General features: G+C 42.7%; 1 protein-coding gene across 1 annotated transcript; it reads right to left on the bottom strand.

The window, feature by feature from the left end:
* Nucleotides 1-2,131: 2,131 nt before the first annotated feature.
* On the bottom strand, nucleotides 2,132-14,082 carry NDUFA9 (NADH:ubiquinone oxidoreductase subunit A9). Its single transcript, XM_021535514.2, has 11 exons — nucleotides 14,017-14,082; nucleotides 11,781-11,951; nucleotides 10,952-11,049; nucleotides 10,676-10,767; nucleotides 8,198-8,339; nucleotides 7,747-7,849; nucleotides 7,203-7,270; nucleotides 6,988-7,064; nucleotides 5,498-5,593; nucleotides 3,707-3,773; nucleotides 2,132-2,403 (listed from the first exon to the last, which is right to left on the bottom strand). Exons 1-11 carry the CDS (start codon nucleotides 14,054-14,056, stop codon nucleotides 2,236-2,238), a joined length of 1,122 nt encoding a protein of 373 aa, XP_021391189.1. The 5' UTR covers nucleotides 14,057-14,082; the 3' UTR covers nucleotides 2,132-2,235.
* Between the last annotated feature and the right edge of the window lie 810 nt (nucleotides 14,083-14,892).

Genomic DNA, 14,892 nt, shown 5'->3' with positions numbered 1-14,892 from the left:
ATTTCCATTCTGTAGTTTGCAACATGCCCACCTAATGTTAAGCTTTTACAAGAAGGAATGGTGTTTAGGGAGCCAGTTCCAGGAATTAAAAGCACTATAGCAGCACACCATCACGGTTCTCAGTTCTGCCACCAGCTTCCCTTTGCTCTTTTGGCAGTGCCCTTCACCTTCTACTCCCCTACCTCAAAGAAGTTGCAATAATAGTCTCATTAATTACTGAGAATTTGGATTGCTTTAAATGTATCGGTCCTCTGATCTCCTCTCATAGAATCACATCCACGTGCACTTCTTATAGGGCACAGGGAAAAGAAGAAAGAGCAGGGAGAGAGAGGTAACTGCAGAATAATTACTGCCAGCATGAATGCTCCTCTCAGTCATTAAAATCTGACCTCTAAGCAACTGGAGAAATCCTTAAGCACTTCTCAGCCTGGAGAAAAAAGGCTCGGGGGGACCTTCTGGCTCTGCACAACTCCCTGACAGAAGGGTGCAGCCAGGTGGGGTCAGACTCTGCTCCCAATAAGATAGGACAATAGTAAACAGCTTCAAGCTGTGCCAAAGGATGTTCAAGTTGGACATTAAGAGGAATTTCTTCAGAGAAAGGGTGCTCAGGCACTGGAAGGGGCTGCCCAGGGATGCTGTGGAATCCCCATCCCTGAAGGTGTTCAAGAAACCACTGGGTGTAGCACTCGGTGCTCTGGTCTAATCGCCAAGGTGGTAACCCAAGATTGGGCTCAACACTGGAGGTCTTTTCCAACTTTAGCAGTTCTGTACTCAGGGCTGTATTACAAAAGAAAGGGATTGCTTCGGAAAGGTAACTAAGGAGAAATCACAGTGTAGTTTCTGCAAGGTGGGAAGGGGAAGTGCTGTGTAAGCTGAAGTATTGTGGTGTGATGCTCCACTTTACCTATAATCCTGATGTGGAACAGCTGCTTCAAGTATATTTCTTATGGATATTCACTCCTTTCCCACTCTCTAATGGCTGTTAATTTAAGATACTGTAGGAGAGTTCAGTACAACTGGAAAAGCTGTGCTTTGAATGAGAGGGGTGGGAGAAACGAATCACTGCACTGTGGTAAACATTTCCAGAACTGGCACCTCACATTCCAACACTGCCTTTGCCAGCTTTTCCTGCAGCACTTGGCCATCTGAAAATGGAAACTGCTTGTTAGCCATGCAGGGCTACGTGATAATTGCAGCTTTCTGTACTCTTGTGAAGCAGCTCAGGAACACAAGTGCTTTCACAGCAGGACGTGAGCAACATGCAATAAATCAAGATCAGGACCACACTTATCAAATGAGTGCTAATGAGACTACAGAGTTAAGGTCTGATAGAGAAAAGCTGGCAGTCAAAAATAATAAAAATTTAGGCTCAAATTACTATGAATATGCACTTCACTTCCAGTTTGCCTTTGCTTTTGAACTTATCAAAAGAAAAATAAACAATCCCCAAGAGCCAAATTTAATACTTCCTTCAAAGGCAGGATCAAAAAACTCACAAGAGCCCATCACTTTCTCACAGAATAAACATTAGCAGCAGCAGTTTTGATGTGGAACAACAAAATGTGGAAGCTCTTGAAATCTGAGAAACACCTTGCACAGGAGTTTCACAGTAGTTTGGCAATACAGAAAGAGTGAGCCTGTTCTCTGGCTACAGCAATCAGCTGAGGCAGCTGGGGGTGTTAAACCTGGAGAAAAGGAGGCTCAGTGACTTCGTGGCTCTCTACAACTCCCTGAAAGGAGGCTGGCACTTTTTTTAAGAGCCATGCTCAGCACAGAAAACAAAGTTCAGAAGAGTCAAAAACTTAAAACCAGGGCTTTGTCTGAGATCTCGTAGTCTGAACAAGTGGCACTCCTAGAAATCCCTACTGGAAAGGGCAGCTTCTGGGTGACCTAGTCCCCAACTGCAACACTTGAAACTATTTTAACACCTAAAGCTCAGTGATATATTTGCTTTGAGAGTCAAGGGAGAAAGGGACAAGTGTTATGACACATTTCCTCTAATCCCAACCTTCAAAACATTACAATGCCCACCAGCTAGGCAACCATGGTATTTGCTTTTGTGACAGAGAGAAAATCCACGCTGCAATGATAGCCCCCCCTTAACTGAAAAGACAACACTGGTGAAATACAGTTCACATGATTAATACATTTTACTCAGTATGTACACAGTTCTCCAAAGAAGTTGGGTCATCCAAAGGCAGTTTAAGAAGTTTTAAGCATCCCCCTTGCCAGCTGTTACACGGGCTGTGTTTTTGGCTTTACTTCCTCCAGCTCAGCGTCCAACCAGCGGAACCTGCGGTGACGGCGCAGGACTTCGATGGCTTTTTGTTCCAGGGGGGTTGGTTCAATCCCCAGCTCTTCAAAACCAGGAAGGTCAGGAAATTTCATGTCTGTTGTGTGAAACTTCCAACAAGAATGGGGAGGGTAAGGGGAAAAAAAAAAGATAATTCACTTGAAATGAACAGCTTTGCACCGAATGCAATCACTCTCCTGCCAAAAGTAGAGGAAGAGGAATGATCAAACGGAATTGTAGCATAATTACACGAGGTCATGAGTATCAAGACCTTCAACAGGAAGCACAGGTATTTGCATCCAGCAAGAAGTCCTTCAGGCTTTAATTCAGGAATAAATACCATGCAGGAAGTGCCTTCCTTTTTTTTCTATACATTATCAGGGAGGTTACTGCATCACAACAGCAAAATCAAGCAGAATTCCAAGGCTATACTTGAACTCCAATTATGGATATTATGATTTGTCAAGAAAATGTTGTGTTGAATTATCACCTCTGGTAGATGCCTTTGCTCTGTTTATGGTTTAGAATATGGTTCTGCACAAATAGTTAATTCTATTACCATATATGCAACTCATATGACTTAATTCCTAGAAAACAGAGATTTCTCAAGGTGTTCCTTGAAAGGCCTTTTGAGTCAAACACATCTAATATTGCACAGATTATTTAAGGAAGAAAAGCTTGGAAAGAGGAAGAATCAAACTCAGAAGTGACACAGAGAAACTCTCTCTCACACTACCTATGCTACAGCTGACTTGCAACAGTTTTAGTGATTTGGTGCAGGCTTATTTTATGAAATGCAACTCAAGAAACTACAAAAGCAGCTGAAGAAAGGTTTTTGGAGATGTTACAATTACATCCTGGGGGACAATCAGGTTAAGTAGGCTATTGATATTGTGTTAGAACAAAATATATTGAAATTCCAATGCTGGTGGAAGATGAACTCCATAATTCAGAAAGCAGACAGTTTAGGGAATGTACATGACTATCTCTGCTAGCCTACACATAAGCCAAATTTTGACACTAATACTTCCCAATTCCTGCTTTTTCCTTGCTTGCAGTTTTTTGCAACTTACTTCTCCACCCCACTGAAACACTCTGAGAAGTCAGGAATAAACATGAAGTGGCCATATTCTCCCAGGAAACACACTTGAATGCTAAGTGAGATTTTGGAATGTGTGCAGGGACCAATTCAACTTCAGTTGTTAAAAACACCATTCCCTGGATGATGGAAGTGATTTTAGTGCATCTAGAGGTGCATAAACTAAGAGTGCCCCCTTCACTTTGCTCATCCAACCTCTACTCTTGGCTGTTTTCAACTCCATGTGGTTTTGGAGGATGCAAAACTGCAAGCAGGAGTTACAAATGCACAATGAAACATTTCCCAAGAGGGATTTTTGGCTGGTCCCCACTTACCCGATCCACCTTGTCTCGTGTCAACCATGGTTCAAATGGATTCATCTCAAAGAATCTTGCAATAAAACTGTGAACAGAAGAAATATTGCAAAGGTGCAGTCATTTATCCAGATACACAGAAATCTGGTAAAAAATTATTTCAGACTTAATAGAGGGTGAGCAAGAGTTCTTGCAAGCTCTGAGCTCATTAAAGCACTAGATGTGCCAGCCACCAAGTTCTTAGTTGTGTTTCTGGTAATTAATTGTTCCTGAATTATTCTATCTTTTATTTTACTTTGGATGGAATGGAGAAGCAGATCTCTAGAAGTTAAAATGAGCATTTTTGGTTATCCAATTCCCCACACACCAAAGGGCTGAGTCTTGCCCCTGCCTTTCATCCAAACTCTGCTCCCTGCCAGTGTAGGCAGCAATCCAATTAGCCACGAAGTTGGATTCAATGCCTCCAGGAGAAAACATGCTTGCTGACAACTAAATGGGTTATCAGCAACACAAACAATCTGGTGGAATCCAAAGCAATCTATAAAAAGGGTGAGGACTGGGGTTATCTGCAGTTTTCAGAAATGAAGTTTCCCTTGAAAGAAAGGAAATCTGACAGGGAAAAGGAAATAATGCTCCAGTTCTTGCTCAGCGTCTCGGGACCAACAGCAGAATCACTCACTGAACAGGCAGGACTTCTTGCTGAAGTGCTCACCTGGAAGATTAGGGTTCTACTGAGTCACTGCACATAAACACAACCAGGCTCATCTGCCTTTTAGGTGCATTTTTCTCAATTAGTTTAGCCCATAAATAAAAAAGCCTAAGATGGACTGCAGCAAATGTGAATGAAATGAAGAAGCACCCACATAGAACCTTTCTAACAAGCTGCTCTGTGTCACCAGAGTCATGTTATACCCTGGTGCCTCTTGCAGCAAATACTCCCAACAGCCACAAGAGTTTAGGATGTTCCAAGTGTTATCCATTAGCTCTTCCAATGCTGAGTTGTACTGGAAGGAGGGTTCTAACTCTAGTGACTGATTAAGCTTGTTAATTTGTATTTTACTAAAAATAAGGAGGACCACAATGCCAAATGATAACACAGACCCATCATGCTGAGGGCGACTTTTGAAATAGCATTTATTGTTTGGGGTAGGTCTTCAAAAAGGTGTGATTATTCCCTAAGAATCGGTCCCAGGCTCAGTAGCAGATCCTTAAGATTGTGCAAAAAAATCTGTCAGGGTCTGCATACACATACACACAAATTTTCCCTGTGGTATCATTTGGTTTACTTATAATTTTATTGAATTAGGACCTTTTGCTTCTTCTTGGCTCAGCAAAGCCATTCAATCACAGAATGACTTAGGTAGGAGAAGACCTCCAGGATGATCAAGTCAAATCTTTGCTGATCACCACCTTGTCAACCAGACCACTGAGTGCCACGTCCAGTTGTGTCTTCAACACCTCCCTGGCCAGCCCATTCCAATGTTCAACCACTCTTTCTGTGAAGAAATTCTTCCTGAGCATCCCCTGGTGCAGCTTGAGGCTATGTCCTCTCAATGCTGTCTGTCCCCCTAGGTGTCAGGGAGAAATGACTCTGGAATGAACAGCTATGCATGCATGCATTTCACATACCAGCTCATCAAATGCAGGCCTGTCCTCAAGCTGAAGGCTCAAAACTGTCTAACAAGTGCCTCAGGAAAGGCAACTTTGGCAGCCCCACCACTTTAATAACAACTGGGCAGAGTAAATAACCCATGCAAGAGGTATTTATGCTTCTGTGCTGCCAGGAGCTTACTGAATTAGGGTCCCACTTACTGGTAGAGAGGCCGTGGCAGCGGGTAGGGAATGAAGGGGTGGTGGGCAACGGCGTAGACGTACTCGACCATGTCGTACAGGAGGTAGCGGTGAGGGCTGGAAGGGAACGCAGCACACGTCACACCTCAGTCAGCTACACTGCAATATCAGCACCAGAGAAGATAAACGATTTTAAACCCTCCACCCCAAAGCCCGTTTCTTCAATCCAAATCATTTGCCAGCAGAGATTCCCTTGTGGCTCACAGTGAGGAGGTTTATCCTGGAAGACTGCAGCCTGTTGAAGGGCCCATCCTGGAGCTGGGGAAAAGCATGGAAGAGATCTGGCAGAAAGGAAGAGAGGGTATTTGGCTGCTGGCCAAGGCTAGCCCACCACAACCACACTGGATGAAGTGTTTGTGTGCTTTGAAAGCACACCTGAATGTGCCTCCTTCCATGCTGATTCTATTCTGAACTCAAAGACTTCCAGCACTGTGACATGAGTTTGTTCAAGCCCACTTGGAACGCAAAAATCAAATGGAGAATTAAGGATGCTTTATTAAAAAGACATCCCCCATATTTGGTAGGAAATGGCTGCAGAGAAATTGATTCAGTTTCCTTTACTTGACTAAGAGTATCTTGTTCTATTTAAAAGCAAGATGAATTGTCCAAAAAATACATTCCCTCTCAAGATGGAGAGAACAAAGCAATCAGTCTTCCATCCACCTGCCTAAGAGTAACATAAAACACCAGGAATTCTCATTCCTTTCTTGCTAAGATCCTGCCTTGGAATTTTAAGCTCTCTAGATGTGCTCAGACTGAGCTGTCAGGTATCTCCCTTGGCCTTCCAGGCAATTTGCTGCCATTCAAAACATTCTGAAAAGCTCCATGACAGCACAAGAGCACACTGCTGAGCAGTTTGATAAACGCAGGATCTCACAGATGCCAAGGTCTAATGTTACAAGCATGAAAACTGACATGTTCTCCAGAAAAGTTCCAAGAGATCAAAGAATCATAAAATGGTTTGGGGTTGAAAGGGACCTTAAAAACCATCTGATTCTAGACCCACCTCTCCCATTATCCCAGGTTGCTCAGAGCACTGTCTAACCTGGGCTTGAACACTTCCAGGGATGGGGCAGCCACAGATTCTCTGGGTAAACTGTAAATCCAGTCTCCAACTGTACATTCACTGCCTCTAAACCATTCTAATGCCAGGTGGTTTCCACACAGCTTTACCAGAATTTTCCCCAAATCCATGTTGTCTAGCATGGTTCCCAAGCTACTACTTCTTTGTGTGCACATACACCACATGAAATGCAGTGGGGTCCAGATTAGGATTTTCAGAGTACTCACAGTAAGAGCTTGAGCCATTTTTCCTCCCAAAAAGGAGGTGGAATTTATTGCAGCTCACACTGTGTGCATGGATGGAGAAATTAAATGTACTGTGCAGCATGCCAAAAAATGACACCAAAAAGATGTACCAGAGTTAACTAGAATCAGAAAAAGTGACCTACCCAGCCAAGGCATATGTTTTTCCTTTTGCATCAGGATTCTTAATTGCATTAACAATTGCTTTTGCTACATCAACCACCTGTAAGGAGCAAATCCCAACAGTTACCAAGACAAAACAGGAATGAATACATGCACACACTCTTATTTCAGAGGTGGTTTACAGACCAATACATCCACCCACCAAGGACTTGGGATTGAGATTTCATGGAAAACTTACATAGACTGGTTGCTTGACTGTTTTTTTGCCCAGAGAAACAAGAGGCACGCCACCAAACCAGCGCATGTCTGACAGAAAAAAAAAGAAAATCTGGGAATCCTTTCATTTCAGTACCAGAATAACCAAGACATTTGACACAACACTGAGTGTGGACCACTTCTGAAAATTGACTTCTCTTCAGAAAAAAAAAAATAGGATTTGGAAGAACTCCCAGCCAATTTCAGCAGCATTTTTTTTCCAAGACACATTTAGTTTTTGTATTAACAGCAATGAGAGGGCTGCATTTGCTGTTTCCTTAGAGTTGGTCAGTACACACGCCCTCTTAAAATAAGATTATTACAAAAATAAAAACAAAGAGCAACATCTAACTAGATTGAGAAAGAATTCTGTCAAGAGTTGAGAATTTAGTATGTTGCTATATATCCCTCACATTGCTGAAAAGAACACACCTGTATGTTTTTCAGAAGCAAATCCCATTTTCTCTCTGTTCTCTAGAGGCAGTTACACAAATCATACATGGGTTTATTATTCCAAGAGTACCTACTTGCATAATGATTGAGAAATCTGTCCTCTCTCCCAAACATCTCAGAGGGCTTCAAAATTACAGCATCTGGAAATTCTTCCCTCACTGCTTCCTCTCCAACAGCCTATCAATTAAAACAAACACATTCACTAGATCCATGCTGCACCAGCAGAAGTGGATGCCTTTCATAACAGAAGGCATCCTTGACTACAGAACTGAAAGAAAAGACACCATCAGTAGCACAAAAATTATTTATATCTAAGCCATTTCATCCTCAAGATGCTGCTCTAAGATAAAGGTCTCACAGAAAGCTGAAACATTTCTCAGCTGCAGAACAAAGGCTTTAGTAAATTCATACACTGATTTCCTTCTAACAGGCCCAGCTGGGGGAAAAAAACCAAACCCAAACCAAACCCAAACCAAACACTAAGTACATTCTCAGGAAATATATTCAAGTGGATTCCAGACTTACTTTGTTCCTGAGGTATTTGGAGGGACTCTTCATACTAGCATTCAGGTGAGAGACATGAATGAATTTTTCCACACCAGCTTCCTTACTTATCCGTGCGATACTTTGAGGAATATTTACAAATTCATCTTCAAATTTGAAGTTTCTAAAGCAAGGCAAAACCCAAATGTTACTTTAAGAGCAGTCAACAATGGCTGCCACTCAGCCAAAAAGCAGTTACTATGTTTTATTTGAATGAATTATCAAAAAACTATTCTCTTTGTTAGAAACAACATTTCCCTTCATGATGGACTCTTCACATAATAAATATTGAGTAAAGTGAAATTGCAACTGCAATCTTCAATTTTAGTTTCTCCACCCTTTCACCTGGTAAGATTAAATCAGTATGAATAATCCTCTTGCCCACTTATCTGTGACAAAGAGAAAACTCCCAGTCAAAGTGAAAACAGGTTATCTTTATTAAAAGAAACACTCCTGCATCTTGAACTCTGAGTAAGGCTGTGTTTTTACAAATCCTGTTCAAAACTTGCCTTGATTTGATCCACCTAATTAGACTACAAAGCGCAAAATTTCTGAGCAGCATGAATCAGGGCACATGCTTGGCAGCAGGGAAGAAGACAAAAACTAAGCAGAGAATAAAGAGGTGCTCATGCAAATGGAAAAACAATTTGTCAAAGCATTTAGAACCCTTTCAGAGCTGCAAGGGACTTCCAGGAGAAGCAATCATCCCTATATGACATTCAAGGGGCCTAAATTAGGGGGTTATACTGTCAAGCAGTTTGGTATCTGATCAAGAACAATACAGACTGGAGCTTTGCCTCCACACAGAACTGACATTACAGCCTGCCAACAATTCCAAAATTGCAAGAAAGTTAACTGGTTTCTCGTGTTGTTGTGTTGTCCCTGTAGGCACCCCTGCATCTTGATCATTTGCTTTGGGTAACAAACATCTTATCCAAACACCTCCCTCTGCATCCCTTATCTCCTCCCACAGCTCTTCAGATCCCACTGGAGTCCAAAGAAAGCCTTAAAAATACAAAGTTATTTTTGAGCCTTCAATAACTAATCTGATCCTGGGAACCATCACTCCTGTTCTGCTCACCAAAACAGATTTAGAAACACACGAGAACGAACAACATCCCTCCTGTAACCATGGAGTTTCAAACAACACAGTACACACAGAGAAGCCTGGACACAAGTACAAAGCAAGGAAGAAAATATTTGATGGCAGGCTTTGCTTTTTTTGACTGATCTCTCCATCTAAACTTACTTTTCTTCCTGCCCAAGTCTTTCACAGGCTCTGGGATGATTACAATGACCTCGTGTTTAACAAAATCAGAGAACTTGATCTCAGGGTTTCAGCACCACCACTGATAACCAAATGCACAAAGCATGTGATTAAAACATTTGTGTCACACAGTGGTTAAGTTCTGTAACGTCCAAAAGTTTTAAACATGGACCAAGACTTGTCTGTTTCAATCCATTGAAACTTCACAGAGAACAAGGTTTGGGGATTTTTAACCAGAATGAAACTTTCTGTTGTTGTCCTCACCCTTCCTTTTAATAATAAAAGAAACTGCCTTTTCTATAAATCATACTTTTTACACAAGTCCAGAAATTTTGAACATTGAAGGGCTGTTCATAAAAAAAAAAAAAAAAAGGGCAACAAAAGCATTAGGTTTATAAACAGAGATGAAACTGATATCTATGTTTGTTTCCATCTACTACCAGAGCAAAAATATGCACCATACAAAGGCAAATCTCATAATTAAATTATTGTCTGGCAGTTCTGCACAAGGCTTTAAATAAAATGGACATAATTGCATGAACAAACACACAGCAGGTGACTGTTACAGGTATTTTTAACCTAAAATATGGGAATTTTTAAATGGATTTCAAAAAGGAACTATTCTTAGAAATTATTATCAAGGAATGCTTCTGTAGCTAATATTGTCTGTGCCAAAATTCTACCAAGGAATGATGTTACTAGTCATCATCTTCGGGACTCTCCATCAGTTACTCCTGTTTGATCATGGCTTTTTCTAGCAGGCTACAACTCATCACTATGTCCAAGTGACAGGATGAAATCTTAGTTCTGTGATAATGTAAATACAAATATAATGTAAATATGAGTTAAATATAAAAAATTGTTTCTTAATATAAGAAATTGGTGAGGCTTTGTCATCTATAGGATGGCACTCGGGGAACACTCATGAGATATGTGAAAGTAGCACATTTGAATGTTCTGACAGAACAAAAGTTGTACACTGGAAAATTGTGGAAAGAATGCACTTTTCCAAAGCAGATCACTACCAGGACTGGAATTAATAATTTAAAGAAAGTTTGCATGCAAAATACTGGGGTTGTCTTTTCACAGAAGCCAAGAAAATGGAAACATCACTGCACACACAAGCTGTAAAACAATGGCTACAATACCAGGTTCAAATCTATGATATACAAAGGAAAAAAAAAGAAAATTACTTTGTTTCCCATTCCTTTCCAATAAGATTAATGACCACATTGCTGTGTTCCACGGCTCTTCGGATGGAATCTTTGTCCCTACAGTCCCACTCCTGCAAACAGAGCATCAGATGGGGGAAAAAATGAGATAATGTGTAAATAGGCATCACCAAAGCAAGCTCTTCGACATTATTTCCATTTAGAGGCTAGACAACAGCTGGAGCTGTGTCTTTGAGAAGAATTACCTGGCTGCCTTGTATAGCCAGGGCTTTGTGCTTGATGCCAAGCCAGACTCACCAAGAAGAGAAGCTGCCCCAGGTCCCCCATGGGCCGCAGATACATCAGGTCATACTGATCACAGCGATAGGGGATGATGACTTGAGAGCCAATGCGACCTAAAGGGCCACAAAAACCACAAAGTTTCAAACAAACACCTCTCTTTAAGTAGATGAACTTCTGAATAAACAAAGCTCCCTTTTCCTCCCTGGCATTAAAGCACTAATATTATACATAGGTATCTTAAATGCATATCTGCAAAGCTAGAAGTAGAACAGTTGAAGCTACGTAATTCAAATTCTTAAACAGGACTTTTTCCTTAATATTTAGGCTTGTAAGACAAAATGCCAAAGCTCGTTAACAACAAAAATGGTGTGTCCTACAAACACAGCACAATACCTAAAAAATGGAACATTTGCAAGGATATTAACATTTTGTAAGCTGCATGAAAAGAAGGAGGGGAAAAAAGCAGCATGGGTTATTTTCCAAAATTTAAATTCAAAATGGTAATTCCAAAGAATTCCAATCAAACTCCTTCAAACCTTTGGTAAAATGTCCTAATATGGCTAAAACCAGAAGAATCGAATACATGCTGTACCTCTCCTCAGACTTGCATTCTACAGAGGGGTAGGACTTCTTTTAATGACCCTAATCTTCCAAAGCTCCAATATCTCCTTGATTAAAGCACTGATTATTACTTGTCACATGCTGGAACTTAGGCAGACTGCAAAACACTTTTAAGAGCCAAAATGCCAGAGAATTCTCCATCACCATGCAACCCAGAGACTAATTAGTGTGGTTAAACATCTTTTTGGGTATTTCTTTCATCAGTACACCTGGTGAGCGTTACCTAAGCGGTTGACAACGTATCGTCCCAGGAATCCTGTGGCTCCAAAGACAGTGGCCACAATGCCACTGACAGAGGATCTCCCACTTCTGCCATGAGGGATCACGGCGTGATGGACCTGGCGGTGCTGCTGCAACGCCGACGGCGCTGCAGTCAGGACAGAAATTCCATGGCCTGCATAGGAAACAGGAGAGAGCTCGGGATATTAATTGGGATTCAGCACTGCTAACTCACAGCTTAAATTGGTTTTCTCACCACAGATGCTTCCTCTCTAATATCCCATGCCAAGACTCCTGATGGGCTGCTTCAGAGGTATCTGGAAAGGTCAGTGGGGAGGAGGCCTGGGAAGTTGCTGGTAAAGTTAAGGACCAAACAGAGACAGGGAAAGCAAACAGAGGCTATCACTCCTTAAAGAGCAAGGAAAGCTCACGGTGAGTTTTAAGTGAAGCAAGTAAAGAATACTCAGTAAAAATATAAAATAAATATAAAAAGCAATCCTCCTGTATCACAGCTCTGAAGCGAGGAGACAGGGAGAGATGCAAAGAGCCAGATCCATGATAGATGGGATAATGCCTCAAAGCTGTTCCTTTCCTCAAGGAGCAAGGAAAACTTGGGAACCACGGAGGCCGGACATCATCAGGATACTGATATACATAAGAATGTGGTGACAAGACAAGAGGGAATGGCATCACACTGACAGAGAGGAGGTATAGGATAGGATATCAGGAAGGGATTTTTTGTGTGAGGATGCTGAGGCCCTGGCACAGGTTGCCCAGTGCAGCCGTGGCGGCCCCATCCCTGGCAGTGCCCAAGGCCAGGCTGGATGGGACTGGGAGCAGCCTCACATATGGACACTGAAGGTTTTATCCCAGTGTGGATAGGAATTACCAGTTACACAGGGGCACTCATACTGCAGCCACAATGTTCAGAAGATCAAAGGGACCTTTGCTTGTTTATGTGTTGAGGCATAAATGATATTCTTTTACGCCAGCTGGCAGAACTCAAACCAGAAAGTCCAACTAGATTTCAGCACCTGAGGGAGGTTTTTCACTACCCAAAAGTCTATCCCTGTTCTCTCCATAACCCCACAAACTTGAAAAAGATACTGCATCTCCAATTTTGTCCTGAAAGACAGTTTGAGAGCCAGTGAAAGTTAAAAAATCAGTAATAATTTACATCTTTCAACTACTCAGTGGCTTCTTTGGTGTTACTTCAGCAAAAATTATTGGTGGCAGGCTCTTCATAATGTCTCTTCACTATCATACCAGCAAAAAATATCTAATTATTGTTTTGTATTCTCCCACTTTTGTGTATTCCCCTGCTGTCCTTCCCTTATGCTATAAGGTGTTTAGTGATGAGCAACTTTCCTTGTTCCATAACTCTATGAGATCTGGGTACCCTAAATAATTACCAGCTATGGTAACATGCCAAATCCTTGCTTCAAATTGCATTTTCCAGAGCAATTGTGGGTGTCCCATCCCTGGCAGTGTTCCAGGCCAGGTTGGATGGGACTCTGAGAAAGCTGGGATAGTGGAAGGTGTCCCTGCCCATGGCAGGGGGTTGGAACCAGATGATCCTTAAGGTCCCTTCCAATCCAAATAATTCTGTCATTCTGTGAATTAAAGCTCAAATATCTGCAGTAAACCCAAAGCACCTTTTTCTCTACCCAAAAGTTTGTCTATCCTCATTCTCTCCCAACCCCACAAACTGGAAAAAAAAAGACACCACATCTCTCATTTTGTCCTGGAAAGCAGTCTGGCAGCCACTAAGGTAAATAAAGAACTGCTCCCACTTAAAGGATATTAAATTCCTCTGTGCCCTTTACCAACTAAACCCGTTTGTCACCTCCCACGTTACTCCACCTAACACCGTGAGCAGAATCAGTTTAAACCGAATCAAAGCCCCAATATATATAAATATATTTAAATATAATATCGGTAGCTGAACTTTACCACAGATCCTGGCCCGAAGGTCACGCTCACCTAAGAAACAACAAAAGTAATCGAAAAATTTTGAGCTTATAGGGCAGTGACAGCCGCAGGTACACCCCGAGCACTTTGTGTGCTCCAACCCCCCTAAGAAGAAGGGAGGCACCAACACCATCATGTCCGCGCCCAAGAAAAAAAAAAAAAAAAAAAAAAAAATTATCGAGAGCTCCCTTCCAGCCGCAGCGGGGCGAGCTGTCCTTGCAGAGAGCCAGGAGCGGAGCGTGTCGTGGCCGTGAGGGGCTGACACTCACCTGCCCTTGGCAGCCGCAGCCCGCGCGCCGCCGCCGCCATCTTGCGTCGTCCCGGGGCGGGGCCGCGCGTGCGCGGCGCGGCTGCGCGGGGCGGGGCCGCGGCGCCCTCAGGCGCTGCCGAGCGCTAATTAATTAATTAAAATAAAATAAATTAAAAGAGTCGCGGAGCTCATTGGCGTGGCGCACAGGTGGTGCAGGTCGCTGAGGCCGCGCTGTGACACCCACATGGCCGTGTCAGCCGGGCTGTGGCACTGAGTGGTGCCTCCGGTGTTTCCCTCAACGCCTCAGGGTGTAAAAGTAACGCCAGCCTGGGCAGCCTATTCCAATGTCCAAGAAAAAAAAAAAAAATGCTGCTTTAAGTTAAAGAATTCCTCGCGGTATCCAACCCGAGCCTCTCCTGGCCCAGCTTGCTCTTGTCCTGCCCCTGTTCCCTGGGAGCAGAGCCCGATCCCAGCTGGACAATTCGAGATCAGCGGTGGCTGCGATGCTGCGCGCAGATGCGGAGGAAGCTGCGAGCCACCCGTGTGTCGCCCTGGTTTTTAAAAGTGTTTTCTTCTATAGTTCTTCTGACAGTCCTAAAGTTCTCACGAAACTTCTTCAGCCTTCTGATCTGTTTGCGTATTTCTACTAGAGTCCTCACGCGCTTTCATGTAAATAATGATTGTTTTGCGTTCTTTGTGGGAGGAGAGAATTGATGGACTCGCGTGGCTGGAGAGGTGGTCATTCCATCCTCCAATCCGCGGGCACCTCTGGAATTCTATAAACACCAGATGCTCGAATAAAACACTCTGATTTTTGGCCTTTGAACTTGCTGGGCGTTGATGTGCTTATTTTCATGTCCAACAGCGACATCCGTGTGTCCGGGTGTGTGCAGGA

This window comes from Lonchura striata, chromosome 5 (genome assembly GCF_046129695.1).
Source record: "Lonchura striata isolate bLonStr1 chromosome 5, bLonStr1.mat, whole genome shotgun sequence".
NCBI lineage: Eukaryota > Metazoa > Chordata > Aves > Passeriformes > Estrildidae > Lonchura > Lonchura striata.
The sequence above is the reverse complement of the archived record's forward strand: the minus strand, read 5'-3'. Positions and strand labels throughout refer to the sequence as shown.